Source organism: Hypoxylon fragiforme, assembly GCF_022984875.1.
Source record: "Hypoxylon fragiforme strain CBS 206.31 chromosome Unknown GGS25scaffold_1, whole genome shotgun sequence".
NCBI classification, from domain to species: Eukaryota; Fungi; Ascomycota; class Sordariomycetes; order Xylariales; family Hypoxylaceae; genus Hypoxylon; species Hypoxylon fragiforme.
In genome coordinates this window covers 1,788,041-1,816,004 of record NW_026054756.1, presented here as the reverse complement: position 1 = coordinate 1,816,004, position 27,964 = coordinate 1,788,041, and the positions used below count along the sequence as shown (strand labels likewise).

At 47.9% G+C, this 27,964-nt stretch overlaps 10 protein-coding genes across 10 annotated transcripts; 4 read left to right on the top strand and 6 right to left on the bottom strand.

The window, feature by feature from the left end:
- Positions 1-302: 302 nt before the first annotated feature.
- On the bottom strand, positions 303-1,517 carry GGS25DRAFT_516829 (glycoside hydrolase family 16 protein; the record flags this gene model as incomplete). Its single annotated transcript, XM_049263278.1, has 3 exons — positions 303-376; positions 454-1,359; positions 1,415-1,517. The coding sequence occupies 3 exons, from the start codon at positions 1,515-1,517 to the stop codon at positions 303-305; spliced, it is 1,083 nt and encodes a 360-aa protein (XP_049121310.1).
- A 1,469-nt stretch (positions 1,518-2,986) lies between these two features.
- Positions 2,987-3,798, bottom strand: GGS25DRAFT_516828 (uncharacterized protein; the record flags this gene model as incomplete). The annotated part of the gene is made up of 4 exons (XM_049263277.1): positions 2,987-3,293; positions 3,354-3,494; positions 3,547-3,612; positions 3,668-3,798. 4 exons carry the CDS (start codon positions 3,796-3,798, stop codon positions 2,987-2,989), a joined length of 645 nt encoding a protein of 214 aa, XP_049121309.1.
- Positions 3,799-4,464: 666 nt separating this feature from the next.
- GGS25DRAFT_28044 (uncharacterized protein) lies at positions 4,465-5,645 on the top strand. The gene is made up of 2 exons (XM_049257460.1): positions 4,465-4,880; positions 4,980-5,645. The coding sequence occupies exons 1-2, from the start codon at positions 4,686-4,688 to the stop codon at positions 5,349-5,351; spliced, it is 567 nt and encodes a 188-aa protein (XP_049121308.1). The 5' UTR covers positions 4,465-4,685; the 3' UTR covers positions 5,352-5,645.
- A 349-nt stretch (positions 5,646-5,994) lies between these two features.
- Positions 5,995-7,779, bottom strand: GGS25DRAFT_516826 (cytochrome P450 52A11; the record flags this gene model as incomplete). The annotated part of the gene is made up of 3 exons (XM_049263276.1): positions 5,995-6,925; positions 7,036-7,546; positions 7,614-7,779. The coding sequence occupies 3 exons, from the start codon at positions 7,777-7,779 to the stop codon at positions 5,995-5,997; spliced, it is 1,608 nt and encodes a 535-aa protein (XP_049121307.1).
- Positions 7,780-8,333: 554 nt separating this feature from the next.
- Positions 8,334-11,002, bottom strand: GGS25DRAFT_27969 (glycoside hydrolase family 20 protein). Its single transcript, XM_049257452.1, has 3 exons — positions 10,558-11,002; positions 9,282-10,460; positions 8,334-9,208 (listed from the first exon to the last, which is right to left on the bottom strand). The coding sequence occupies exons 1-3, from the start codon at positions 10,699-10,701 to the stop codon at positions 8,783-8,785; spliced, it is 1,749 nt and encodes a 582-aa protein (XP_049121306.1). The 5' UTR covers positions 10,702-11,002; the 3' UTR covers positions 8,334-8,782.
- Positions 11,003-12,362: 1,360 nt separating this feature from the next.
- GGS25DRAFT_469852 (aldehyde dehydrogenase) lies at positions 12,363-14,960 on the bottom strand. Its single transcript, XM_049259179.1, has 3 exons — positions 14,247-14,960; positions 13,819-14,185; positions 12,363-13,703 (listed from the first exon to the last, which is right to left on the bottom strand). Exons 1-3 carry the CDS (start codon positions 14,489-14,491, stop codon positions 12,699-12,701), a joined length of 1,617 nt encoding a protein of 538 aa, XP_049121305.1. The 5' UTR covers positions 14,492-14,960; the 3' UTR covers positions 12,363-12,698.
- Positions 14,961-15,897: 937 nt separating this feature from the next.
- GGS25DRAFT_469849 (uncharacterized protein) lies at positions 15,898-18,242 on the top strand. The gene is made up of 2 exons (XM_049259178.1): positions 15,898-16,704; positions 16,757-18,242. The coding sequence occupies exons 1-2, from the start codon at positions 16,316-16,318 to the stop codon at positions 17,916-17,918; spliced, it is 1,551 nt and encodes a 516-aa protein (XP_049121304.1). The 5' UTR covers positions 15,898-16,315; the 3' UTR covers positions 17,919-18,242.
- Positions 18,243-18,624: 382 nt separating this feature from the next.
- On the top strand, positions 18,625-21,318 carry GGS25DRAFT_469847 (Protoporphyrinogen oxidase). The gene is made up of 3 exons (XM_049259177.1): positions 18,625-19,224; positions 19,297-19,965; positions 20,027-21,318. Exons 1-3 carry the CDS (start codon positions 18,721-18,723, stop codon positions 20,882-20,884), a joined length of 2,031 nt encoding a protein of 676 aa, XP_049121303.1. The 5' UTR covers positions 18,625-18,720; the 3' UTR covers positions 20,885-21,318.
- Positions 21,319-22,031: 713 nt separating this feature from the next.
- On the bottom strand, positions 22,032-26,096 carry GGS25DRAFT_27901 (SNF2 family N-terminal domain-containing protein). Its single transcript, XM_049257448.1, has 2 exons — positions 23,495-26,096; positions 22,032-23,440 (listed from the first exon to the last, which is right to left on the bottom strand). The coding sequence occupies exons 1-2, from the start codon at positions 25,859-25,861 to the stop codon at positions 22,157-22,159; spliced, it is 3,651 nt and encodes a 1,216-aa protein (XP_049121302.1). The 5' UTR covers positions 25,862-26,096; the 3' UTR covers positions 22,032-22,156.
- A 471-nt stretch (positions 26,097-26,567) lies between these two features.
- Positions 26,568-27,884, top strand: GGS25DRAFT_469844 (uncharacterized protein). The gene is made up of 3 exons (XM_049259176.1): positions 26,568-27,021; positions 27,153-27,244; positions 27,393-27,884. Exons 1-3 carry the CDS (start codon positions 26,915-26,917, stop codon positions 27,524-27,526), a joined length of 333 nt encoding a protein of 110 aa, XP_049121301.1. The 5' UTR covers positions 26,568-26,914; the 3' UTR covers positions 27,527-27,884.
- The last annotated feature ends 80 nt before the right edge of the window (positions 27,885-27,964 follow it).

Here is a 27,964-nt window from a genome sequence, read left to right as displayed (position 1 = left end):
TCCCAAAGCCGTAATAGGATCAAGGATATCCTTTATTTAGGCATGAGCATTGTCTACATGCCTGGTAGTAAATGTCGTCAAGTCAGGTTATGCAGGTCTTCGTTGTAGTCAATATCCGATAGGTGACTCTACGAGATGGGCTTTGTGCCCAGTAGCTGGTCGTCTTTGTATGATAAGGAACCCTGATTGTCGTAATCGTTCTTCTACACTTAATTCTCAAAAAAGTGAAGAGAACAAGTAGGCCAAGGCCAGTTTGGCTATATCATCGCCTAAACGAATTATGAAGTCGTAATGGTAATAGCTTAAGGCCAAAATCTCCGACTACTTGCGAGGGTAGCGCAAAAGGTGAAGATGAAGATAAGTGGACACACCGGGCCTAGAGTAAACATATGTCAGTTAGATATCCCAAAAGAAAAGCTCACATTGATTCTGGATATAAAAGAAACAACCTACGCAATATAGCTGAACCGGACGGTACTATCTTCCCCTCCGAAGTCATGACCCATCCTTCGGGTAGGTTAGAGGAACCTGAATTTGAGCTGCTTTCACCCCCGATACCCCCGGCAGGGACATTGGCTGATCCAGTCGCTGTGGAGCCACTGGCGACAGCGGTCGTGGTAAGAGTATCCGCATTGCCTAGGTTTCCATTCACCGAGCCGCCGTCTGATCGGATGGATCCCCAGGAGCCAGATGTGTCGCCATATGTATAGTGGCTGCCTGTACTGTAGTCTGTTATCTTGACAGTCTTGACGCTCATGCTGAAAGGCCCCTGAGAGTAATCAGTAGGGCCACGCGCCCATTCGATAGTGCCCTGCGCGTTGCTGGAATCGCCGCCCGACCAGGAACCGAACTTGATTTGCATAGGTGTCTGCGGGTATTGGCCCTCCTCTGCCTCTGAAGATTGCAGTGTTCGCACCACGGTACCGCCCACAGTCCAGACAATTCTGTCGCTTGTCCAGTCTATCACATATGTGACGAAGTCGTTTTGATTGTCGCCCATCTCATGGAATTGCCCGCGATTGTACGAGGTAGTGATTCCCTTTCCAAAGTAGTTGGATTGCACTTCGGTCGAGTCGGCACCTAGCCACTCCCAATCGATTTCGTCGAGGCAGTCCGATTGCAGCACGAGGGACGACACAATTCCCGCACCGGGGGCGGCCTTCAGGCTAATCTCGACTCGGCCGAACATGATATAGAAGACTGAAGTAAGTTGCGGAGCGTCGCCGCTTTGTCGGACTGTAAAGGTTACGCCGTCGGAACCGTATGTTGGCTGACCGCCGGAATTGGTGAAGGAGTTCACCTCTCCTTGTGTAAAGTCGACATCAATTGCCATGCCGAGAGCAGTGTCCGCCGGGCAAGCTCCGAGGGGTTAGTCTATGGCAGAAGCTGGGAGTAGAACGTGATATCAACTTACATGAAGAAGTGAGGGGGTTACAAGATGAGTACGTCTGAGCGGAAGCTCGCCACGAGAGCAGCACCGCAGCTCCTGCGACACATCTCCAGGCCGAAAAGACCATTATAGCTTAGGTACGCGTCCGCGAGTATATGACAATAGCAGGATCGAGGTAAGCGGTTAGAGGGGCAGATTTCGAGCCCCGGGCTGATAATCCAACGAAGCAGGTGTTACAATGATACAAGAATATATATCTCTTGGCGGTATTACAATTGCACAATTTTCTATGAGCTGTGTGAATAATTACCGAAATGGTAAGATGTTTCTGCAGGTTGCAGAATAATATGCAAGTAGCTCTTAAGGGCAGTGAGAAGATTGGGAAATGATGGAAGCGAAGAAGCCTCCAACCACCCGATATATCATAACCAAGATATGGTCCATGGGTAGGTGAGTAGTTGGCAACGCTACGACGCTACGTAGACGCATGTTCGTCATCTCCGACTAGAAAATTCTTATTGATGAACAAGTATATGTGACTAAATGACAGGGGGAAAAGAAAAGTATGGTGGGACAACAAGGACTTGATCTTGAATACGAGTATGTCATGTACATATGTCATGTATATATGTATGTATGTATGTATGTGTGAGTTGGCCAAGGTGCTGGCCAAGGTGTGAACAGGTGAAATGTGAACTGGATGCTTCTACGATACCTCCAGCCTGAGGCTCCAGGGCTACCTACATAGTAATTAGGTATGTACCTGCAGTAAACAGCTGCGGTAAACAGCTGCAGTTGCCAGTTGGACTGCATTGACAACGAGAAAGACGTTACCAACTTTAATTGAAATTTAGCGGTCTCGTTAGTGGAAACAAATAATTACAAGGTTCCAGGTTCCAGGTTCGCAAGTAAAGTGGCTGGTACATAGAGCTAAACACCCTAAAAAAATGGACTCGGTAGACTCGGCTAGATGTTCCTTGGTAGTTAAATCCATGTGGCTGGCAACTAGTTACGGCGTAATAACTAATGAATTACTTTAGCAGAGCGGGCGCTTCCCGGAGCGCTTAAATCGATCATCTGCTAGGTTCCTGACCCAAAATCTTGGATCGTACCGGGAAAGAACATCTTATCGAAACTTTGCTCAAATTAGTGTGTTCGTTGATTCGTCAGTTCCGATGTCGTCAACTTATCAAATTCATCTTCTCATCTTCGATGTTCTCATCTTCGATGTTCTCATCTTCAATGTTCTCATCTTCGCAAATACAGATATACCTATATCAGTTACCATTCCCCGTGTTTCCCCAATGGCTATATTCTTGGAGCCCAACTCGTTCGGATTATAGTGGAGTTATTTCCTACTGGAGCGTGTCCATACTATGCTTCTATTCTAGCATCTTTTGGGCCTTTTCCATGTTTGAAGGGAAAGAGGCATATTGCTTAGTAGCCTGCAATCTCCACAATCAAACTCACTCTAAGGGACATACGTATATGGGGAGGAGAGTACTGTGCCCAGAAATACGCCGGCATAAAACAAGAGGCGAAGGTCCAAACTCTCTATCAAAAACTTCGAGACACATAGACCGTCCTTTCTGGAGATCATAGCTCATCTTGAACCTTTTCGTCGCCACTCTCTTCTCTAACCTCGCCCTCCTGGGCCAATTTATCGGGCCAAAAACTCCGCGTCATGCTATCACATGATGACGGCAACTTTCCGTGCCCATCTGACAAGGAAATATCCGAAGACATCTGACTTGGCGCCTGGTATGGCTTCATTTCACCGCCGTTCATATGAACTAACAACTCGTCGCAACACGTATGCATAGAAAAGATCGGATATCGGTCGGCTTTGAGGTCAACATCTGGCCGTGCTTTCTTTCGGTGCCATTTATCGGTTGGGATACGCCTAAATGATGCTTGTGAGACATACTTTCATGGGTTCTTTAGCCTCAAGTGTTTTACGAACCTGGCATATTCCTCGACGAAAAAACTCATCCACATGATTAGGATTGGAATGCGGCTCGGCAAGAATGAAAGTGGCGTGTGGGAATAGGGTAATGTGAAGAGAACGGGCACAGCGACCATAACCAGGGCCAGTCCGAAGTGTCTAGCAGCTCGTAAGCCCCAATTCCTGAACACGACATTGCTGAATTACCCACCTAACAAGTGCCTCCCAGATGAAGTAACTGTGGATAAACGTAGAGACCGCGAAGAGGGATAACGTTCTAAGCACTGTCAGTGGGAGCTACTTCAAGTGAATAGCATAGCTAAGCATCTCACAGGTAGTGATAAAAGGCGGATTCGTGTTGAAAGACTGGTAAAATAACTGCAGTTCCGAACATGACGCCTAAAGACAGCGCTTTGATAACACGACTGAAGCCGGTCCCGTATATCCCGGTATGATTAGGCATTGTTCAGTCGTGTGTTATATACCTAGGTAGGTAGGTATATAAGCTATGTCGCAAACTGATGAAAATCTGTCTTCGAAACACGAGGTAAAGAACGAAGTCTTCCGCCTATGTTTCAACAACAACGGAGAACGAGAATGGTCGATTGGAGTAATGGAAAACGACTAAGAAACGAATGTAGAAAATAGGAGGCAGCCGTTCAAACGACCATCAAATCATTTCTATGAAATCGACGCTCTGTAGCCCATACCTTATTCTTTTATCTAACATTTTACTTGCAGCCACAAGGCTTAGGAGACCCATCGGTTCACCTCACAGATATAATGTGCTTGTGGAGGAAACCTGCCTTGGCCCAAGTTCGGCAACGATTATTGCATTGCAGCCCAACTCGTTCTACGACTGCGGTGTTACGATATACTGTTCTTTATCATTCCACGTCGACGCATAGCTGGTTATGATGCAGCCTAGCATCGGTTGCCTTGCTCACACACTTCTTAATAATTGTTCACCGAAATTCCTCACGTGCCTTTACCGTTATCTCATTGGATGAAAACGCTGCAGAGCCTCACAGTCAGCCTGGCAGCGGACCACCTGTTCATGGATATGCAATGCGCTGCGCCTCTTGGAGCCTAACTTACACCATGCATAGTAACACAATGTCTCAAACAAGCGTTGCCCCGGTAGCCTTGAAGTGGTCGAACAAACCCAGCCTGCTTCACTTCACTAGACCTTCTCAACTGCTGACCGCAAAAGCCGAAGACGGCGAATGATTCCATGAAAGATAAAACATGAGTCGGTCGCCATCTACGGTAGTCGCCAGTCGCAGAAGTATGAAGTTTTTAAAGTTGTCCGAATGAGTTTTATAGATCGTTATTCTTCAGCTTTTTCATATGTATTCAACATCGTGTCGTTCATTCGAGCTGCGCGGAGACCAGTTCTGTCCTCAGCGAAGAGCACCACCGTCAAGAGAATTTCCCCTATTACAATTGGCCGAGCTGGTTCCCGCCATGGCATGCAGTTTTGTCACCACCTCCTACATCGTCGAAGCCGAAGCAGTGCTAGATACACTTTCCCTACACGCCGACGTTCGTTTTTAAGTTTTCTTTTTTAAAACTGTTCCCCTTTGTTCAAATTTGAAAATAAACATATGGCGCTGACGGTATACATACTTTGAATATGTGTAGTCTTCTCCCCGAAAATTGGCCCGCTTAATACAGACCAGATTCCTCAGATACGTACCGCCGGGGCTGGCGCTCGGCTCTTGCCTGGTGCTAGGGTGCTGTCTATCCTCGTACGTCCACCGGCGGCGGGACCATGACCCGTATCAAGCGATGGTGTTTATGACCTGGATCGCCTGGGCCATCTGCATTGGCTGGGGGGTAGAGGCAAGCGCTAACTTAGTCACGCTGGGAATCGTGCCGTGGGTGTCGTGCGCAGCCATGGTCAGCAGCTACTGTGCCCACGCCGGAGCGCGCTGGCTATCGGCCAAGGAAAAAGGGGAGTGCTGGAGCACCCTGACCATAACGGATGAACAAAGAATCATGTTCGGGACGTAGGAACTGGAAAGCTCATGGGGAGCAGCCTCCAAACGCTCTGCGACATGCTATTACTTTGCGGATCTGTCTAACCGGCTACCCAATCCTAGAGGCAGACACTCTGAGTACATTAAGCGATACCTAATCTCTCCCATCTTTGGGGTTGAGACGCCATGCCGGATTTTTGTTCACATTACCCTAACTAAAATGATAAAAACCACCAATACATTCGAGTATTTCTCGAGCAATAAGGGGGCATGGCATTGTGTCGGTACACGGGAGAGGGGAGCCAGGGGTAATCGAAATAAAAAAGAAGAAAACCAGAAATACGAGGTGGATTTTATTCATTTTTTTGTATAGTCGGCCAGTTGATTGTTATGTTGGGCTATGTATGCTTTAATTAGTATGGTCTGTAGGCGGCTCCTCTCTCTCAACGTCTTCTGAAATTAGTAATAAAAAGTATGGATGTTAGTCAAATCCCCCCCTATTGTGTGAATTATATACCCATTCATACCTATGTACCTAGGTAGGTGCCAAATACGCGATCTGGATACCAGCAGAAACTCATCACTATATCCTAGGCACGTAATTCCATACGAACCCATTATTTTTGAATTCCATATACACTCCGACCCATTCATTACCTGATGTACTCGGCCCCCCTTTAAACCTCTCCCCTCTTAGCCTCCCACAGGCCAATCCAAACGCCATCGCCGGGCTGAATGACGATATCGGTCCTGATCTTGGGGTTCCCGCCATCGATCTCGTGCATGTAGTTGTCCACGCGCTCGTAGCGCTGGAACAGGCGGGTGAGGACGTAGGAGATCTCGGTGAGGGCGAACTGCTGGCCGATGCAGATGCGGGGGCCGCCGTTGAACGGGATGTACTGCCAGGGCTTGGGCTGCCAGGTGAACCAACGCTCGGGGCTGAAGACGAGGGGGTCGGCGAACTTCTCCGACACGGCCGGGTACAGGTCCGCCCGCCGCTGCATCACCATCACCGAGTACCCGACCGAGGTCTCCTTGAGCACGGAGAGCGGCTGCGTGCCGTCGGGTCCGCCGCCCCGGGGGAGAGTCGTGTCCTTGAATGCGGCGCGCACGTTGAAGGGCACAGAAGGGTAGAGGCGCAGGGTCTCGTTGATGACGTTTTGGAGGTATTTCATGGACTTGAGATCGGCGTAGGTGGGAGTGCGGTGGGGTCCGACCTGGTCGAGGATCTCGCGGCGGAGCTTGCGAACGACTTCAGGGTGGCGGGCAAGCTCGTAGAAGGTCCAGGAGAGGGTGGCGGCGGTGGTGTCGCGTCCGGCGAGCAAGACGGAGATGAGCTGGTCGCGGAGCACTTTGCGGTCGCGGGTGAAGGAAGCTAGCTCGTGCAGGAATGTGTAGCCCTGGTCCGATTTGGTCTTGTTTGCGAGCTCTTCAGGGCTGAGTCGCAACGCTTGTTCTATGTAGATGTTGCAGAACTCGTTGATGGTTTGGATACCCTGCCGGAAAACCTTGTGGGACATGAAAGGCTTCAATGGACCGGCCCGTGAAAGAATGCCCTGAAGTCGTTGTACCTCATTGAAGGCATCAGCGAACGGCTGGTGTGGGTTGCTATAAGTTGGTAAGTCATTCGTCCCCCTCTATCTAGGCTGACAGGTAGGCAGATAGGATGGGGGGGAAAGGGGGTTGGGGGGTGAAAAGGGGTAATAATATAACCGTACTTTAGTGATTGAGGGTCCATCCCCAACAAGAAATCGGTAGTCACATCAAGGGTAAATCTGTAAAACAGGTCACTAATATCAAAGCGTTTTCCGTCACTGACTTTGTAATAGTCATGCTGGTGTTCCCCATTCAGGACCCCGCCATTAGCTATAGCTTTAAACAGAGACTCAAGATGAGACTCAAAACACTGTAGGTCGCTGATACGTTCCCTAGAGAACTGGGGACGTATGAGTTGTCTGCTGGCATGCCAGAGATCGCCGTCGGTGGTGAAAATACTATCACCGAGAAACTCGCACCAGTCCCGGTGGAAACGCCAACCCTTCCCGAAGTCGGAGAACTGAGTCGCCAGCATGGCTTTGATAATTTCGGGGTCGGCCGTGCAGACCATACGGTTTGAAAAAAAGCGACCGAGGGCGGTATAGTTAGGGGAGCCGTTCAGAAAGCCTAGAAAGCCCTCGTAGCTTTTGTCGTTCATGGCAGCAGTTACCTGCCTGTAGATGATTCCTAGGCCTGATTCCTTCGTTAAGGCCTGGATGGCTAGACATAAAATCCAATTCTCATGTGCTTATATGCTTACCGAAAGGGACTCTCGTCTTAATCAATGTTCCAGGCGCGCCTAGCTTTCGGAGTCGAATGGTCTCATCCACTTCATGATATATCACCCTCAACGCCCAAACAACGCCGAGGAGAGTGCAGATGAGCTTGATGGACACATAGTCCAGTAATGTCTCGATTATGCCCATGATGATGGGATAGACACCTACTAGGTACCTAATATAGAGTGCAAAATTAAATGGCCACTGAGTTGGGTAGTCGTAAAGATATTACTACCAGTTACTACTTCATGAGTATAATTTTAGACAAAGAAACATTGACACGGCAGACATATATACCTAATACAATCTAATAAGTGAAGGTAACTATCTATAGCATTTTCCGAATGGCCGGGGCGGAGAGATCGGCGATGTGGGAGGCCGCGGCTTCCGAATGGAGTGATATACGATGTTCAGTTCATCAAGGGTTTCTACCATCATGTACCATGTAGCCTGGTAGCTTACAATGTTTGCTACTGTCTACATTGATAGTCCTAGTCCTACCCGCTACGAGGGTGGGGAATAGAGTTTGCTTGGGTTTGTCTCCAGGATCTCGAACCTGTGCTTTCTTCCCCTGAAGCAGCATCTATCTAGGCAGTCACAATGGGTTATTTTGCCAACGATCCTAGTGGTTGATATGGTTATTTTTATAGCAAATATGTGGAGATGGTTCGTCATTCACCGCAAAAAGGGAGCATATTTCGCGTGATTCGCGTGATTCGCGTAATTCGCGTCATTTGGTCTAGTACGTACCTACACTTATATGCATGGCAATCTCGCTAACAACCTGTAAGGCAAAATCAAGATTCCAAGGTTCAATCATTCGATGTTGATGTGTGACTCAGACATGGATACATAACTTCGTTCCTAGTAACTTCCTACCATGATACCATCAACTCAGGGGGCCGTATGTGATTATATTACTAATACATGTCCATAATGTAGGTATGTACCTACATATGCAGGTAGGTATGCATTTATCCGTCCTCCCCATTCCTCACCTCTCCCCCTTTCGTCTCCATTATCTGTGTACTTTTCGGAAATGCTGCAAAATATGAGTATGTACAAGAAGATCGTCCTCAAACCTAAAGTTGACGCTTTGAGGCCATGGTTGGCCAATATTGCCAAGTAGATTGGTAAAGTATCCCACCCCTTATTGGAAAAGACACGTAGTCGGATCCATGCCCTGGGTGCAGAAAACCATCTGTATGGGTTCGGCACTGACACCCCGAGCGAGCATGCGCTCGCGGAATTCGGCGAGGCGCGGCGCAGCGTCCAATTGGGTGCGGTTCTGGCCCGCCGCGTCAAGGCGTCCGGACCAGAGCACCTCGCCGGCAGCGCTAGTACGCGGCCACAAGATACCGTCGAGGTTGACCTCGTCGATGGCCTCGGCCCACGCCCCCACCTCACCGCCCACCACTAGTTTTGCCTCCGCCTCCGTTAGCCCCGCTCGGGGGTTGTACGAGTATATCAACCGCCAATTCTTCGTCGGCCCACACCAGTCGTTGAATGGGTAGTTCTCCTCGAACGACTCCCCCTCTGCAAAGTTGAGCCATTGTCCGCGGCCACAGTCGAGGTACTAGAGAAGCCAACCTATTAGTCACGGCCCATCGCGTTTATATGTAGAAATAGCATAGCTATCTAGTACTTACCCAGTAGTTGTAGTTGCTAGTAATAACCTTGTGGCCCTGTTCGGTGAGGCTCTTGATGGCCGCATCGCCAAGCCAGGACTGGACAACCACATCATCACCAATAGTGACGTTGTAGCTGGCGGGGATTTCCTCCCAGACCATGGGGACGAGGCCGGCCCTACGCACCCTGTCGTGGTGCTTGTCGATAAACTTCTGCAGGAGCGGGACAACGACAGCCGAGTCGTTGGTGCCGACCGTGGGGTCAAGACTGTACTCATTGAAGTTGACCTCGTCACCACCCGTGTGGAAGTATGCCGAGTATGGCGCGACGCGTGGCAAAAGGTCGTCCATGAGCGTATCGAGAAATGGGTCCACGTCTGGGTTATTAAGTTGTAGCTGACCACATGGGGGCTCGGCGCAGTAAGTTGTCCAAGGGGATGCGCCCCAGCCGGTAATGAGGTCTGGGTGAGATAGAGCTGCGACCCCGAAGTGGCCCGGGGTATCGATCTCGAAGATCACTTCTACACCGCGTTGGATTGCGTACGTCTGGATGGCAGCCACGTTCATAGGCGTGTACGTCATCCCCCGAGCATACGCGCCTTTCTCGTGGAGTTCTGGGAGGGCGGGGATCTCGAGCGGCCAAGATTGAGAGTCGGTCGCGTGGATGTGGAGTCGGTTCATCTTGTTCCACTCCATGGCGTCAATAGTACGATAGATAGCATCGACCGGGAGGTAGCTTCTCGAGACGTCCATGAGGATGCCTCGGTGGTCGTACTCAGGACAGTCGCTAATCGTCACAGGAGCTAATTTCGAGTAAATTGGGCCCTGTGAATGTTGGAAGAATAACTGCGAGAAACTCGCTAGAGCTCGCAGAACACCAGTGGAGGAGACAGCCGTGATCTTGGCATATCCGTGGACATTTACGGTTAGGTTATACGATTCATCAACATCGCCAGCGAGAGGCCTGAGCGTGTCTGGAGTATCCGCCACGGTCTGGACGATCTCCAGCCGTGATATGTACTGTTTGTGGCCATGGAGACTTGGCTCGGTCTTCTCAAGTTGTAGTCGGGGATATAACTTCCACGGGACGAAGTTGTCGTCTAGAATATGCTTCAACGCACGTGATACTCCTCCCTTGACGATCTCCTTTGCGGAGATTTTGGGGCCACCAAACGGTATGTAATCCCGAACCCATGGAATCTATGATATTGATCAGTATATGCTAACATTTTTTTTATAAAATATGACCGAGCGGTTATAAACGTTTGGAATTGAGGTGTAAATAAAAGAAGCATACCGGGGCACCGTTGTAAGTGACGGGTAGATGCTCTCCTATCCAGAGAGTAGAGTTACCCGTGCTGATGGTACTAGGAATTGGCCATATTGCTTGAACCGACGTGGCGGTAAGTAGTGCAAACGAGAGGAAGAAATTCGACAACATAGTTGCGGCGTAGTAAGATGGAGAATCTCAATGATGCAAAAACAGGGAAGCAACTCGAAGGGACGAATTACTAAGAAATAAGTAATGGTAGTGTGCGAGTGTCCAAGAACAGATGTCACTCTCTCATTTAGGAGTGACTCCGATTCTCTGATTTCCCCGATTCACCAATTCTCCGTTTCTTTGGCTCATCCAAATATTCCCAAGGTTCTTAGATGCACGCGCCCGAGAGTTGGGACGACGAACCCGGCTGATGTTAATGCCAATGTAGGTTGTGTTTGTCTCCAATTTGGGACCTCCAATTCTCAACCACGCGATGGGGAGATTTGGCAAGCTTCCTATCAAGATCGAGGTACGGCTGCACCTACGACTTTGATGGGAAGGGTGGAGGCTGAAGAGCTTGAAGAGAGACAGATTATGGTGGCTCGGGTCTCCTTCCCTTTTCCCTTTCCTTTCCCTATCTTCTCACTACTACACACCGCAACGTTACTTGGCTTGAGCTGCGCTGTGTGTTGTTTGTCCGCGTCGTGAATGTAGGATAAGGCGATAAGCACTGACACGAACAGCTGGGATAGGCTACCTATTGTGTACTAAGTAGTAGACAGTTAAACAAGCTGTTGCGCCAGGTAGGACGAAGGGCGGGGTGACTTTTTATTATTGCTTTTTCGTCTTTGCTTTTCTTGGCCAACGGAATGGTGAGTAAATCTTGGCTCTACTATTCTTGTGCAGAGACCAACATACATAGCATACACAGGATACATAGGGTCATCAAGTCTCTCGTAACTTGTTCGGCTAATACAATACAATACCTACATATGTATTTACCTACCTAGGAGGTACATACCTCTATTGTTGCTAGGCATCAGGCAAATCCACAGGGGTGCTTTGATTCAAATGTTGCTTTACGGGATCAGGAAGCTTATTAAAATTAGAAAATGAATCCCCAACGCGATCCTGGAAGTTCATCCTTGTGGGACCTTCCTTGCGCGTGTTACCACAGCTGTTACCACAGTAGGGCATTCTTCATGTTCTTCTACATGCTGTATTTATTTCTTGTGCTAATTTATCTAGCTTTGTGGAATATAAGGAAGTGATCTTCATCCCAGGATCGACAAGTCACAAAAAGTATTGGGCCAAGCCGATTGGGTCAAGACAAGCAACAGTGCCTCACTGTTAGGTTGCTTTATGTGTGGCATACCAAGGACTTGATGAGGTAACATCGACATTAATCACCATCTGGGGAAACGTCATATATCTGGATGTAACGACGCAGGATATATACATACATACAAATGTCCCCAATCTATTGACCCCCTTTCCATCTTAACTGCCGGCCATTCCATATAAGTTGATACAACGGCTTGAACGTTATTCAATTAGGTCAACTGGTTACCTAACGGTTTTTTAGACATAGGTAAGATACTTTTAGGTACTTCCACTTGGCAGTCAATGTACATACATATGGTTTATTCGGGAATTAAACATTGAAACGTTGGAAGGTCCAGGTGCCGAAATCTTATTTAAGACGGACGGTTGAAACATAAACTTCAGATGTCTACAAAGATTAAAGTTCGCGACGGCATTTATTTGCCAAGGCCCTTGTTTAGTAACTACCTACCCGAAATCAACCTCTCACGAGTCACAACCACGTACATACATACATACATACATACATACATACATACATAAGCTCACTATTGAAATAATCAGCTTACGTAGCTAAGTATATAACTATACAAATACATATATATGGAATGGTCTGGTTCCAGATACATCTATGATTCAGCATGGTGTAACAAGTTCGCATACTTCGCCCATCCATCCATCTATCCGTCCACCCATTACAGCGTCTCACTACAAATAGTAGAATAATCGTGAGCTTACATTATCGCGGTCTCTCAAACATCGCACCTCTGCCATGGCCGGCCAGCCTGTAGGGTCGATACTATTTCGAACAATTTGATCATGATGTTCCTTCCAACATTGAGCAGCTCCGCTTCTTACAATTTCTGACCTATGTTCACATGAATGGACTTTGTTTGCGAGTACGCCGCGAGACCGGCCTCTCCCAACTCTCGACCGATACCGCTTTGCTTCACACCTCCGAATGGCACTCTGAAGTCAGAATCATTGGACGAATTGATCCAGACCATGCCAGATTCGATGCGTGCGGCGACGCGGTGGGAAAGCTGGAGATTCTGGGTGAATACAGCCGCGCCAAGACCATACGTGGTATCGTTCGCCATCGTGATGGCATCAGCTTCCGTCTTGAAGGGCACGATGACAACAAAAGGTCCAAACACCTCTTCCCTATAAATCTTCATGCTTTCTTTCACATCGATGAAGATAGTTGGCTCGATGAAAAAGCCCTTTCCATTAATCGGGAGAGGAACGCCACCAGATGCGAGCGTGGCGCCCTCCGACTTGCCAGATTCCACGAAACCCAAGATCCTCTCGTACTGATCCTTGGTGACCTGAGGGCCCTGGAAGGTGTCCTCGGCGAAGGGGTCGCCGACCTTGCTGGTTTTCTTGACCGTCTCCCGGAATTCGTTTACGAATTTCTCATAAACGGCTTCTTGGACGAGGATACGGGAAGTTGCTGTGCAGATCTGCCCCATGTTACTCATGATTCCGACATGAGCCCATTTTGCCGCCTGCTCAATATCCGCGTCCTCGAAGACTATCAGCGGAGATTTTCCACCGGTTTCGAGGGTGATGTTCTTCATGTTGATGCTAGCTGTTTTCATGATTTGTTTTCCTGTGTTTGTTGAGCCGGTGAAGGCAATTTTGTCAATGCCCAAGTGGCTTGCAAGTGCGTGACCGGCATCCCTTCCATATCCGTTGGTGATGTTGACGACACCAGGAGGGAAACCAACCTTGGGAATGAGGTTGGCAAAGTATAGGATCGACAGAGGTGTTTGTTCGGCAGGTTTCAGTACGATCGTGTTTCCGCAAGCGAGAGCCGGCCCCAACTTCCACGCAGCCATTCCTAGGGGATAATTCCACTGCATTATCTAAGTGTCAGTGATGAATGCCACAAAATGGCAGAGTACTAGGTAGGTGCCTGGGTAGCTACCATAGATGGATGAGAGGTGAGCAAGATGAAGTAACCGCACTTACAGGAATAATCTGAGCACAGACACCGATGGGCTGTTTAAGAGTGTAGACAAATTTCTCACTGGTCGTGGGAATAGTTTCGCCGTGGATCTTGTCAGCATAGCCAGCATAGTATCGGAGGACGCTGATGACCTCCTCTAAGTCTCCTAGGGAGTCACCGAACGGTTTGCCGTTGTCCCAGGTCTCCATGGTGGCGAGGTTCTCCTTCTCCTGCTCAACTAGGTCGGCCAACTTATACATCAACCTACCACGGTCAGTAGCAGAGAGATCTCGCCATGATTCATGGTTCAACGCGGCTCTCGCAGCAGCTACAGCCTTGTCAATATCTTCAACACTGGCTGCTTCAACTGAACATATGTCTTGCTCATTTCTAAGTGGAACTGATCAGCTCAAGGTTACCTTTTGGACGAGTGAGTGAGGTTTAAACTAACGTGGGGTTGATGCTGGTGATCTTAGCTCCTCCGCTTGCTTTGACGAACTCATTATTAATAAATAAGCCGGTAGGAAGAGTTATTTTTCTGCCATTTGGGGCAGTAAGATCATACTTTAAGTCCGGCATGGTAGATAGAAAGCGGAGATAGTTGTTGATTTGCTTTGGATGAAGATGTTGTTGATGTTGATGAGATGTCAAAGATGTCAAACTGGAGCGAGTAATTCTGACGAAAGATCGGAACATGTCTGGTATATACCTCTTACCTACTACCTACTAGGCTATGTAGTATGTAGGTGACCTAGGTAGATATATGTACCTCCAGCAGGGCTATCTACGGATATCACATCACATCCACACACATACTACCCCTCTCCGTTACAGCACTGAGTTGAGTAATGCGATCTTTTCCCCGCAGCAAACTAAGCAGCAAAATGGTCCAGTAGTTTCATTGTTTCAAGGTTGTTATCAGTTGTAATCCCGAAGCGTCATCGACAACGATTCGTAGAATTACTTAGTTACATCTAGTTACCCTAGATACATATGGTAGCACCTAGTTATTTGTCTAGTAGCCAGGCAGGACCTGCTTAGATAGGCAGAAAATCTGTAAACACTCCATAAACCTTGGAAGGGTTAAAGGATATTAGGAGGGGCATTTTATTCGCATCATTCGTACTATGTACTATTATTACTACTATATCTGCCCATATCACTGATGTACATGGTTGATTCCAATCTTAAAAAATTCCTTTGGCCCTTTAGCCCTTTCGCCCGTAACTTTCCTCGCCCCGCCTTGTTCCGATATCATGTCCGTCGCCGGTCATTACTAACCTTGATATTAATTCATTGGTGAGATAAGCTGGGGAACCCCTTTTTGTCAGTGCCCTAGGTACGCTAATAGTAAGGTGCCTGGCATACCTGACACCGAAGACTCTTAAAATATATCATAATCAAACCACATGTGCATGTTCGTCGTAGAGCAGAGAGTTATTAACCCCATACATATGTATGGGGTTTGTTATTTGTGAAGAGTGATTGGTGACACATGGGCAATGAGTCAATTGGCATCCGATGACCCTGATGGACACACATATGTATGTATGTCTAGATATATGTATCTACATATCTACTTCAATGTTGTAGGTGAATACTAGTAGCTAGGACCTAGGTAGGTATAGATGTATATAACTAAGTGCACATGTGTATCTATCGATCCTATCTAAGATTTCATATTAAAACCACATGTGTAGACTTCAAGTTCAATGTTTAGCACCTACCCTAGGGCCTAGGTAACTATGTACTATGTACGCTACCTAGTAGTATGCAGCACACGGACCACTATAGTTCATGGCACATAATGGCAGTATTTCTCCAAGCTGCTTAGGTAACCAGACTATTTGTGTATTCACTGTATTGTTACCTAGTACTATTGTATACATGATTCAATGACTAAGCAAAGCTAGGTACATAGTACATATGTACGTGGTAACCTAATCTTATGTACCCGTGACCTATGAAGATTGAATGGATGGCGGTGCGTCCGCGCGCCGTGCTAACAAAGCAGTACTAAGGTACGAAGTACCCTAAAGTAAAAAGCAGCAAAGGAAATTATCACTCTCCCAGATTCCGGCCTCCTCTAGCTAAACTGACTGATCTTTCAATCTTCAACAACGTCATTCTTTTTCAGCAAGTCGACCTTTCAACCTTGTCCAAACTTCACACAACTTGACTTGTTAACAAATCTCTACCTCTTTGGTCATTTGTTCATTTCATACAGCACTGGTTAACTTGGTAAGGATATCAATCAAGTTGTTATTACCCACTTCTTGAACATTGCAACACTGCACACTGAGTTGCCACCGCTGTCGCCTATACAGCCAAGACAAGCCACGCGAATCTTCCCTTTCAATATTGCGACATCGCGACTCTATAACCTATTACTCTTCTTCACCTCTACTCTATTCTACTCCATCATACATCGCTCCATTTCGCCGTACATCGCCACACATCTTTCCTTTTTTTCCCCGACATTAAAAGAGTTCTCCTCGCAATCAAGCACACAAGTCAAAGATGGCTGTTGAGTTAGCCATGAATACGCCATTGGCGGATGAGCTCAACAAGGCCATCCAACCCAAGCTGGTTGAAGTTGGCTGGGCCTCAGGAGGCGCTGATGACTCGGCACTATCCGAGTACATCATACTAATGCTGGTCAATGGTAAGACCCAAGATCAAATCGCTGCCGAACTTGCTGGCGATCTCCTCAGCCTCGGCCCCGAAGATCCTGGTGCCCGAGATTTTGCGAAATGGTTGTTCGAACAGATAGAGGTTTTGAGTTCCCAAGGAAATGGAGGACCAGCTCAATTGGAAAACACTGGTTCTGGTGATGCCCAAAATGCCCTATCTTCCGCAGACCAGGACACGGACATGGCTATGGTAACGGACACTGCTGAGCTCAACGCGTAAGTCTGCTCTTTCATATTACCTTTCTTTCCATCAACTAACATCATCTAGTCCCACAGGTCCCCGATCCATGAGAAACGGAAACGCTCGACCTGGTCGAGAGAAGCGCATGCTTGGCCACATGACTAAGGCTATGGATCGCAGCCATGATAGTGTCTTGCATCGCGTCCGATCGAACGGCAACGAGCGTATCAACACACATCGCGCACCTCCTACCGGGCCGCGAGGTGGTTTTGCGCGTGGCAACAATAACAACACCAGCAACACCAATAACCGTATGGCGAATAACCGCCCTTCTGGATTCGCCACACACATTAACCAGATGGCTGGAAATATGCCTAGTATGCCTACTCCCAATAGCGCCAATGGCATGAACGACATGAGCTGGATGATGCCAGGCGGCGCTCCCGAACAACTGTTCCAACTCATTCAGCAGCAAAACCAGATGATGGCTCAGATGCAACATCAACTCGCTCAGCAGAACCAGGGAGCGGGCGGTCGCGGCAATGGAAGATCTCTCTTTGACCGTGTACAAAACCCGCGAGGTGGTCGACGAGGAGGCCACACCAATGGCCACAGGATGTCTCAGGCTGATCCAGCCAATGGAGCCGAGATTTCTACGGACAACGATGACATTGACATGGGCCAAGGTAAACGAGAATTGCCTAATCCCGACGGTACCATTTGCAGATTCAACCTGGCTTGTAGCAACAAGGAATGCAAATTTGCACACCAGTCCCCAGCAGCGCCACCAAACACTACGATTGATATCACTGATGTGTGCGCATATGGCGCGGCTTGCAAGAACCGCAAATGTGTTGGTCGCCATCCTTCGCCGGCAGCCAAGAGAGCACACCAGATCGAACTCGAGTGCAAATTCTTTCCCAACTGCACCAACCCGAGCTGCCCGTTCCGACATCCGGATATGCCTCCTTGCCGTAACGGAGGTGACTGCGCGGTGGAGGGCTGCAAATACACTCACCTCCAGACGATGTGCAGATTCAAGCCTTGCACCAATCGGTTCTGCCCGTACAAGCACGAAGAGGGACAGCGAGGAACCTTCCAAGACAAGGTATGGACGGCTGACGGATCAAAGGACCATGTGAGTGAGAGGAAGTTTGTGGATCCCAGTGCGCCGGAGGAGCTTTTGGTGCCGGGTGGAGCGTTTGAGGCGGCACAAGAGACGGCAGCAATGGACGAAAGCATCGCATAAAGTTTCATGGGCTAGGTGAGGGTGAAGGGCATCCATGGTTGAAATACAGAGGAATCACGTAAGCGATGAATACGGTCGAAGTCGTTAAGGGGGGCGGATAGGGTAGGGTAGGGGGGATTTGCGAGTTTCCCATTCCCAGTATTAGATTCGTTATTGACCAAGGCGTTTAAGTTGGTGACAGGCAAGGAAAACAAAAAAGAAGTCTAGGGATCTTGTGACATGAGCTTATTATAATAACGAATATACCCAATGCATTTTGTGACTGGTTACAAAACGAAGTCTTTTTTTTTTTTTTTTCTCGGAAGTTGACGTTTAATGGCTGTGAAGTTCAATGTTGATTTTCCAATACATACCTAAAGTAGGTATATATGCATGATAGTAACAGTGCATGTATGTACCTAATGCTGCTATATCCTAGCTAAGTCTATGCATGTATTGTATCACGATATGTACTACTATGTAGGTACATGATGATGTAGTTAGACTGTTAGTCCATCTTTTCCGATGGGAGTCGGGTGCTACATATGTACCCGGAGTATGTAATTGATTGGTACATCACTTCTCAGATACCGACAGACCAGTCGCTATGTATGTAGAAAGTATAGGTACCAGGTAGGTAGGTAACCTTGCTATAAGGTTAGTAGCTTCTACTATAGCTAATAGCTACATATGTACTACCCTACTACATACATGCACTTCAACATATTAACCAACATTCGATACACACGCAACTCACAACTGCGCACATCCTTTCTAACAACATGTAAAATCCACCGCCACGGCTGGCTACCCTACGCATGCAATGACTTTTAAATATCCAGAGGATGCCTTCATCAATCTTCTGAGGTCTACATATTCCCACGCGCGGCATGCTCGTAGAAGCATCTCCCCATCCTTGGCCACGCCGCCGTCCTCGCGCCGGTTGAGTTCCCTAGCATTGGCAACTCCCAGATGGCCTCTCAAACCGTTACTTGTTGCTCAATTGGCCCGTGATCGAACCGAAAAGCTCCCGCGACTCCGAACCCGGTCCTTTGCAACTATTGGTGCTGAGAATGATATCCCTTCCAATATCGCTATCCTGGGTGGTGGCATCACCGGATTGACCACGGCCCACTACTTAGCCCGCCATGCCCCAGATGCGAAAATCACGCTGTATGAGGGATCTGGCAGACTGGGCGGATGGATAGACGGGGGGCTGGAACATACTCCTGACAAATCGAGCAAGGTCCTTTTCCAGCATGGTCCGCGCATGCTTCGAACTGGCAAGTCATCGTTGAAGTATGACGACCTCGTCTTTTATGATGTGGTGGGTAAACATTCTAAGTAAACGTTCTAGGTTACAGGAACCCTGCTAACCGGTGATTACCCCTCCTCCAAGGTGGCCAACTTGAAGATAATGGACAAAATCATGATCCCTAAAGGCAACACTAACACTCGTTACCTCTATTACCCGGACCACTTGGTTAAGCTACCTGAAGGTAACCTCTCCTTAACAAACATCGTCAGGAGTACCCTAAGCATTCTTACCGAACCCATATGGGATGGGTTTCTAAGTTCTGGTTGGAATGCCGCAAAATATAGGGCGGAGACGAGGTGGCGGCAATCTGATATCTCGCACGCTGAACAGTTGGCCAAAGACGAATCCATAGGTGCCTTCTTCGAGAGGACAATGGGAGACGATCGATTTATCAAAAACGTTTTTTCTGGCATGATGCATGGCATCTATGGCGGCGACGTATATAAACTGAGTGTGAAACAGACGGCCTTCAGTAACTGGTGGCGTTCATGCATACTCCCAACAAATGATGGTTGTGCCTGGGTAGATACGAAGGATATTATTCTTTCCTATGATATACTGGATGGCCCAAATCGATTTCAGGTTGGAAAACTCGCAACAGAAGCTTTGAACTACGATACCATAGTGTTTGAAGACGGCCTGCTTACCCTTGCCAATAGCATGATTCAAGATCTTAGGACATGGGAGAATGTGACAATCAAAACTGATTGCCCAGTCACCTCCCTGGCCTACGACAGTAACCAAGTATCTGTACGTGTTTTTGTGTGGCGCTCAAGAGCATCTTTTGCACCAATGCTGACTGCTTTCTAAGATAACGACGGCGAACAACCAGGAGCAGCCGGAGAAATATGACAAGGTTATCAGCACCATCTTCTCTAAACACCTTGCCGAACTAGTCAAATACGAGGATGGCCACACCCGACTCCCTTCACTTGCTGACACCCATGCTGTGACCATGATGGTCATCAACTTCTGGTTCCCAAACCCTGATCTCCTCAGCCGGAACCACGGGATGGGCTACCTCGTTCCCATTACCACACCAAACAACCCCGAGTGCTTTCTGGGTGTGCTCTTTGACTCAGACATCGCCAACCCCAACGAAGTGCCTGGCACTAAGCTCACCGTCATGATGGGTGGCCATTACTGGGATAGCTGGAAAGTGTATCCCTCCGAAGATGTGGCCAAAGCGATGGCTCGCGAAGCCCTTCAGCGTCACCTCAACATTGACATCTCTGAGCCAGCTGTTGCTTCTGCTACCCTCTGCCGCGACAGCATACCTCAGCACTATGTTGGCCACCGCGACCGCATGAGCGAAGCTCACCACGAGCTACTCACCGCCTTTGAAGGTCACCTTACCGTCGCGGGCCCTAGCTACACCACCGTCGGTGTTCAACCTGCCATTCGTGCTGGCTTCGACGCTGCTATGCGCGTAGTGCGCGGCCACGGGCCTCCCTATTTCCGACACCCTCACAACGAAAACTCAAGTTCCTTTTTCGATAGGCTGTGGGAACAGATCCGAAAGAGAAACCTTATGAGCGAAGTACCGGATCACGTGGGCGAAACGGGACTCAAAGAATTCACCCGCCCGGATTATGATACGTACATGTACATGTATAGGTCTGCCTTGCATTACCGCAAGTGGGCTAAGAAGTCAGACGACGAGGACTAGTGAATGGGAATAAGCATCTTGATGAGAACATGAGTAGTAGGTGATGTAAAGAACGAGGATGATATTGTAGATAAGGCCAACATCATATAGAGCAAAAAAAAGAAGGGAGGGGAGGGTGATTTGAATCGCGGTTGCATTAGATGCATTGAAACTACCTACTTACATGTATATACCTCCCTACGGGTAGATAGGTAGATATTTGCTACTACATATGTGTAGATGGAATGACGGAGACTTGGTACTTACTTACATACCTGTATCGTACCTAGATTCATACATAGGTACCCAGGTAGTAAAACTCTATTGTATAAGGTGAAACAGAGGAGGTAGCCGCCGCGTAGACGCATTCACTCATAGATTCCTAGGTACCTAGATAGGTTAGGGGGACGCTTCAAAGAGCCGTACCTATGAAATGCATCATTTATCAACACGGGGAGAAGAGAGAAATAATTAGACAATGAAAGTGATCAAGTGTTTTTGCGTATATCTTGGGAATCAAATATATTCAATTCCGATGCTTAATGCCCCAAAAGGGCAAAGCTATCCTAATGCTAATGCTTGATGCTCAATGCCAATGCTAATGCTAAACGCGATGCATATGCCGATGTAATGATATCCATAATGAGATGCTGTGCTCTCTTCTCCCTTTCTCTCTATGTCTAGGTAGGAGAACCAACCATCTAGCGATCTAAATACCAAGCCAAGTTCGGAGGGAGCCAACTCCGATTTTTTTTATCTATCCATATTTTCTCCTTCCTCTTTTCCTAGGTAGACTTCGGTTTTCCTACTATCCCTAAGCCAAGCCAGTGGCTTTTTACCAATGTGGGTGCTTGATAGGTTGCGAGTGAGAAATATGTTCGTGGGAGACTCTGTAGAGGCAAAGGTGGAGGATCTAAGCTGGGTACATAGAGATGGCGTTTTTGCTACAGAACTCGACGCCAGGTGATGTCTCTCACATGGGTATAATATGATTTGTTGAGAGCTGGCGTCGGAAAAACATATTTCGTATGGGGATAGTGGCATATCCTTCTAATTTGTGCCGTGTCTTTAGAGCCTTGTAAGGCCTCTGTGGAAAGGGGTTCTCTTCTCTCATACACAGGAAGAAAGGCCCTCTAACATAATTCTTAAACGATATACTGAGGATAATCCTCGGCGACAAAGGTAGATAATAATGTGGGTAAACTTTATGTAAGAGGGTAAGGCCGGGTATCAGTGTCGTATATTGCGCTTTTTATGGCTCGTCTTTGCTTGCCAGGTCTGGCATCTCGCTCCTTAGGCTTGTTGTGTAGGAGGTGCTACGTCGGCAATCTCTGCCTCGTCGTCTCCCAACAGCATTCGTCTCCTGCACTCATCCATGACGGACTCCTGGTCCTCGTCGACCGCGTCGAACTGTCTCTCGACACGGGAAGCTAGAACTAGCTTCTTCACACAGGAATTGTAGATCAGACCCTCGATCGACTTATCAGTGATCAATTTGATCACTTCTACGTCTCGAGTCTGGCCAATCCTGTGCGCTCGGTTGGATGCTTGAACGTCTTCTTGGGGGTTGTCAGATTGGTCGAAAATGATGATCTTGTTCGCAGCAACCAAGTTCAAGCCGGTGCCGCCAGACTGGGTGGTCATTAGGAAGACCGGAATCTCGGGGTTATCCGTGAACCGCTGACATTCCGGAAATCGACCAGCCGTGTCAGTTCTTCCTGTGAACAAGCAGAACGGGATATCCGCATGGTCGAGGGTCTCTTGCAAAATGTCCACCACCATCTGGAACCTGCTAAAGACCAACACGCGGTCCCCGTTTTCCATATACCGACGCACGAGCTCGAGGAACCTCTTGACCTTGGGGCTTTCCTCCCACGAACCCTTAGGGATATCAAATTGGCCGATATATTTCTTAAATTCCTTGCATTCAAGGTGCAGCTCAAAGTCCGATTTCTCCATGAGTTCTTTCTCGAAGCGAACCTTGAATCGCTCGTTCTTTTCCTGGACGTATAACTCCTCTTCGGAACACCTATCCCAGAGAATGTCTACCATCTTCTTGACTTTGTCGTCCGTAAAGTGGTGGCGGAACAGTTGATGGTGTATGGCAGCCTTTTTAAGCTGCATCCAAGGATGCGACTCCTTGGCATTGACACCATTCTCCAACAAGTACTTGCCCTTGATGGAGTCGTAGATTTGCTTTTGAACTTCGTGCATTCCCACGATCTCGAGCCGTTCGGTCTTGCTAGGAAGTTCAATGACATCATCCTTCCGTCTCTGAAGAATGAAAGGTGCCATAACAGCGCGTGCCCGATCAACCCGTTCTGATGCCAATGCCGCAAAGTTAAGGACATCCTTGCTCGTAACCTTCGTCTCAAAGATGGTGTGCAGTGTCTCTAAGGAATCCGCTTCGAAGAGGCTTGGCTCGATGAAGCGAAGCAGGGCGAGCAACTCCTTGAGGTTATTCTGGACAGGCGTGCCACTGATGACAAGACGCCAGTCTGAGGGTACACGCATCATCTGGTTGTAGATGAGGGTTTTGCTATTCTTCAGTCGATGTCCTTCGTCGAAGATGGCAGCCTATTATTTTGATTAGCTTGACTCGATTCAGGAAAATGAAAAGGGGTTACGAACATGTGGGTTAAGCAATTGTAGCCACCGGAGATCCTCCTGCTGCTTCTCTACTTGTGAATACGTAGTGAGGACAACATGGTGTTTCCTAGCGTCGCTCGTACTGATCTCCCTACGGCTCTTGCCGGAATATGCCAGCACTTTGATATCTGGCGCGAACTTCTCGAACTCGCTAAGCCAGTTCTCGTATGTACTAGGAGGGACAACTACCAAGTTCGGCCAGGGTTTGGGTGTGTTTGGCTCGCGTTTAGACTCGACCAGGTGGGCGATGAATGAGATTACCTGGCAGGTTTTACCGAGACCCATATCGTCAGCAAGAATGCCGCTGTAGCCTTTCGAGTGCAACAAGTTCATCCAGTTCAGACCAACCAGTTGGTAAGACTTCAACTGAATCTCTTCGCTCATGAGTGCGGGCTTTTTGGTTATCGGTAATTCCACAAGGCTATCCGACCCCTTCTTTAATATCCCGTTTCCGTCCATAGACCAGTCCGCCATGGTGGATCGGATATCAGTGCCCCTGTTGTCGCATTCGTCAATGATGGCAGTGGCTGCTTCACATGCTTCCAGCCAAGTTGTCAATTGTTCAACAATTGCCCCGCCAATCATGACGTTGCGCGTCTTGTGCTTTTTCGACTTGGACTTGTCCTGTTTTGATACATTCTCGGCATCGCTGATTGTCTTGAACGGCCTCGCAGATACCATCAGCCTCGCATCAACAGGTGACCCGATCATGCGCCCCAGGGAATCGGCAGTACAGGTGTTGAGATATTGGAGGACATTGCTGTTCTCCTCGCTCGAGTGCTGGGAGTCTGGGGTGCCGAATTCTTCTCCTCCCTCCGAGTTTAACGAGGGCTCGTATACCATAGCGTTTTGCTTTTTGGAATCAGCAGAATCAGTCTTAGGCGAACTAGTTGTAGAAAACGATTCGCCTGTTTCCAACTTGGCCTTCTTATTAGGGGACGAGGCGAGGTCAGGATTCTCTGATTCCCGCTTTCGCGAGCCCTCCTTTTTGGGTGGTCCAGCCTTCAGGTTAGTTCGTCTCTTTCGGGAGAGCCGAGTGGTTGAATCCGAGTCAGAATCAGATAAAAGACTGATAGTGTTGGTGGGGGGAAGAGAAGGCGGAGGGGTTCTATGACGACGACCTTGCATAAGTCGTCGGCGGGGTTGAGGTGGTGCCTCCGGCGAAGGCGAACGAGGAGACTTCATTGTCTCGGTGATAGAGTCTGTGGGGGTTGTGATCGAGGAGTTAGATGATGAAGGCTGAGAAAAAACAGCAGACGACGCCGGAGAATCTTGAGATTTCTGGACAAGACGTCTGCGGTTTGGGTTACTTTTATGTAACGATTGAATCGAGTTTGCAGTCGTCGACTTTGGATCTTTCAAAAATGAGTGCAAGTTCTTTTGAGTGGATCCAGCAGCACGTCCTTCGTCTCTGAGGCTTATGGGGTTCGATTCAGTGCCGTTAGCATTGTTAGTAGTACGAGAAGAACTAGTACTTGGTGCATTGGCACTTTTTGATGATGGGAGGGGCTTGGGAGTGACACCCATGAGAATGTCAACTGCCTTTGAAACGTTCCAGCTGACATCCTTCTGTAAAGCCTCCTTGGAAGCCCGAATGGTAATTTCAGGGATCATCTTTCGGGCAATCTTGTAAACCTGACTTGTCAGATGCCGCAATCTGATATCACGAATATCACTTAGAGCGATATCCCTCTTATCTGACCACGTAGCCCTAGGCTTTGAGGCGAGCTGAGGGCTAGGCTTCTTTACAAATGACGAAGGCCGTATATCTCCCCTAGTTGGGGTATCATCATCCGAGCTGTGATGCTTCTTATAGTCTTCCAATAATTCATCATCAGAAATCTCCAAATAGTCCTTCTGGCCTTTGGATCCATTACTTGGGCGCGGTGCTTTCTGCGCTGTAGGTGGCCTGAAGGAAGTCCCCGCTGGAGCCATTAGCGAGCCCACTCTACCAGCGACACCAGGCCTCTTCTCCGGCGTTGCTGAGACTCTGGCCAAGCTTTTCGGCTGGAATGGTGATGAAGCGGGGACCTCAATAATCGTACTTGGCGAATTAGGTACCAGAGGGGAGGATGGCGCTCGTAGTGTAGGCCGATTCACTATCTGTGTAGGCTGAGTTGCCCTGCCAACTATCTGGGTCGGCTGGGTAAAGTATGGCGAGGAGCATGGAACGCTGTCAAGGACAAGCTCGTCAAGCTCTTCAACTCCGTCATCATCTCCATCTATTTCGATAGAGGTTGAGGTAGTGCTATGGCCCAGGCCGCCAGGTTTCGCTTTGAGACCCCATGCCGAGTTGCTAGATTGTGAAGTGAAAAGGCCTTTACTGGAAGTCGATGATGTTGGTGCCATGATTGGCAAACCAGATTCAGAAACCTAGAAAAAGGAAACAAGACTTGAGAGATTCAAAGAGAATACTCTCAGCTTGGGACAGATGATGTGAACGAGGTAGCGTTATGGTATATAGAAATTAGTGATTTTAGCAAATATATGAGGATAGAGTGCGCAAAGTAAGATAACACTTAAGGCACACAAAACTGGAGATAAATAGCCGAGTTTTGACGCTTTCAATAGGCGGTCGTAACAGACTATGAATCCAGATTGTTGGTATGCGAATAAAGAGTGTGAATGAAGAAGTATGGAATTGTGGTGAAGGTGTAATGTGCGAAGTAATGTTGGGGATATTATTTTTTTCGGCGACAGTATGCACAAGGGATTAAAGTGGCAACGCGCCTGAACGCGGGAAAAAAAGAGCGTCTATGAGGCGTTCCCGAGCGCGCTATCAGCTGACGTGGAGAACGTTTAATTGACCACGCTAAGTACTAGGTACTAGTTACTGTGTGAATATCAGCTTCAAGAGGTCTATGTGTGCATACAGAAGATTGTAGAATAACATACCGTAGGTAATTCTTGAAGTGAGTAAATAACAAATCAGATCTCCTCTTGTTTGACCTGAGCGATCAGATTCTTGGGTTTGGTTCTTTTTGTAGAAAGAATTGAAAAGAAAAAAGGGAGCACTAGAGAAGTGCTAGTATGAATAAGCTACAAGGGTTATAAGGATAAAGTGTTAAGTTAAGTTATTAAAAGTTAACTTGCCTACCTGCATGTAGTTCCCTTTTGACCATTATTCAATTTCCTTTTGCGCAATCGAGATAACGATAACATTCAATGTATGTATCTTTTAGCATAGTATCCGTATTCACTTCAGTCTTCTGCTATTTACCTACATAGCCAGCTACTAAAATAACCAATTGCAAAATAGGAAAGTGTCTATATTACATAACACTTCATCAATTAACAGAGTTTCAACTGCTTTACAAACACTTCAGCCCAAACAAACTCATTCATAAGGAAAACTAAACAAGATAAAAGAGAAACACCTACACCTACACCTACACCTACACTATGGCAACCCGCCGTATCATATCTACTGAGAAAACCATTCTCGACCAAGATGACGATGATGTCACCAGCCAGCAAGAGCCGAGCAACACCACCCCGGCTGTTCCTATGTGAGTGAGCGTGAGAGAGAAGCTCCTCTTCAAGAAATCGCGTTCTTGCCTACCCACCCACGCCTCCTTTACTCAACTCTCAAGCTGTCTTAAGAAAATTCAAACAGAGTCTGACTTGGGTTGCTACCTAGGCATGTGATTTTCAAACTTCTAGCCTTCACCTTCGCCATGGTAATCGTGCCCATCGGGTCCTACTTCGTGTCGGTGAACACCATATTTAGAGGTATAATCCGCAATCCGCAATCCGCACACATCTCCCTCCCCCTCTCCCTCTTCTACCATGATTGCTCCACAACGACACGACACTCATCAAGCAGCTGTCACGTGACAATCCCCTAAGAAGAAGAAGATAAACTGACAGCCCCTCGCAGGCAATTCCACCTATGCCGGCGGCCTAGCAGCCATCATGGCGAATGTGGTCCTCGTGGGGTACGTGGTCGTCGCTATGAATGAAGACCAGTCAGAGCAGCTCGCGGCGAAGAAGAAAGAAGGCAAAAAGGATTGATCATGCCGATGTGGCCCAAGGACTTTCGAGCGGCTCGGGAATGTTGTTTTCCTTCAACGATGCCGCCCACTGGCAGCTCTCACATGGGACAGAGAGGATTTGACTGAAATGGGAGAGCACTGCGAGGATATCTTAGGTACAAGATATTACTGGTATCTACGCGCTTTGGGGTTCAAAAGTACTCTAACAGCATGTCCCAGCAGCATATGCTAGAGATGTTTATCTAGCAGATGGCATATCATGTATGCTATTGACCCAAATCGCCTCGACATTGAAGCATTCGAGACGAGAATATTATAAGACACCTTACGATCATTTTCACTTATCTTACTATGGTCACTTGTGCATTAAGAAAAGTCGTAGTAGTACGATATCAACAATGTGATATTTATATCTGGCAAATGGCCGTTTATCAAAGCCATTGGGAGAGCCAAGTTA

What these genes read in the sequence shown, in the direction of transcription:
- GGS25DRAFT_28044 (XM_049257460.1), top strand. Translation starts at nt 4,686, where the DNA reads ATGTATTCAACATCGTGTCGTTCATTCGAGCTGCGCGGAGACCAGTTC. An exon ending in CACTTTCCCTACACGCCGAC is followed by an intron (nt 4,881 to 4,979) that starts GTTCGTTTTTAA and finishes GAATATGTGTAG; the next exon opens with TCTTCTCCCCGAAAATTGGC.
- GGS25DRAFT_27969 (XM_049257452.1), bottom strand. Translation starts at nt 10,701, where the DNA reads ATGTTGTCGAATTTCTTCCTCTCGTTTGCACTACTTACCGCCACGTCG. An exon ending in TCACTTACAACGGTGCCCCG is followed by an intron (nt 10,461 to 10,557) that starts GTATGCTTCTTT and finishes TCAATATCATAG; the next exon opens with ATTCCATGGGTTCGGGATTA. An exon ending in CTAGCAACTACAACTACTGG is followed by an intron (nt 9,209 to 9,281) that starts GTAAGTACTAGA and finishes TGGCTTCTCTAG; the next exon opens with TACCTCGACTGTGGCCGCGG.
- GGS25DRAFT_469852 (XM_049259179.1), bottom strand. Translation starts at nt 14,491, where the DNA reads ATGTTCCGATCTTTCGTCAGAATTACTCGCTCCAGTTTGACATCTTTG. An exon ending in ATCACCAGCATCAACCCCAC is followed by an intron (nt 14,186 to 14,246) that starts GTTAGTTTAAAC and finishes AGTTCCACTTAG; the next exon opens with AAATGAGCAAGACATATGTT. An exon ending in TCTGTGCTCAGATTATTCCT is followed by an intron (nt 13,704 to 13,818) that starts GTAAGTGCGGTT and finishes TAGATAATGCAG; the next exon opens with TGGAATTATCCCCTAGGAAT.
- GGS25DRAFT_469849 (XM_049259178.1), top strand. Translation starts at nt 16,316, where the DNA reads ATGGCTGTTGAGTTAGCCATGAATACGCCATTGGCGGATGAGCTCAAC. An exon ending in GACACTGCTGAGCTCAACGC is followed by an intron (nt 16,705 to 16,756) that starts GTAAGTCTGCTC and finishes AACATCATCTAG; the next exon opens with TCCCACAGGTCCCCGATCCA.
- GGS25DRAFT_469847 (XM_049259177.1), top strand. Translation starts at nt 18,721, where the DNA reads ATGACTTTTAAATATCCAGAGGATGCCTTCATCAATCTTCTGAGGTCT. An exon ending in ACCTCGTCTTTTATGATGTG is followed by an intron (nt 19,225 to 19,296) that starts GTGGGTAAACAT and finishes CCCTCCTCCAAG; the next exon opens with GTGGCCAACTTGAAGATAAT. An exon ending in ACGACAGTAACCAAGTATCT is followed by an intron (nt 19,966 to 20,026) that starts GTACGTGTTTTT and finishes CTGCTTTCTAAG; the next exon opens with ATAACGACGGCGAACAACCA.
- GGS25DRAFT_27901 (XM_049257448.1), bottom strand. Translation starts at nt 25,861, where the DNA reads ATGGCACCAACATCATCGACTTCCAGTAAAGGCCTTTTCACTTCACAA. An exon ending in TACAATTGCTTAACCCACAT is followed by an intron (nt 23,441 to 23,494) that starts GTTCGTAACCCC and finishes TCAAAATAATAG; the next exon opens with GCTGCCATCTTCGACGAAGG.
- GGS25DRAFT_469844 (XM_049259176.1), top strand. Translation starts at nt 26,915, where the DNA reads ATGGCAACCCGCCGTATCATATCTACTGAGAAAACCATTCTCGACCAA. An exon ending in ACCACCCCGGCTGTTCCTAT is followed by an intron (nt 27,022 to 27,152) that starts GTGAGTGAGCGT and finishes GTTGCTACCTAG; the next exon opens with GCATGTGATTTTCAAACTTC. An exon ending in GGTGAACACCATATTTAGAG is followed by an intron (nt 27,245 to 27,392) that starts GTATAATCCGCA and finishes AGCCCCTCGCAG; the next exon opens with GCAATTCCACCTATGCCGGC.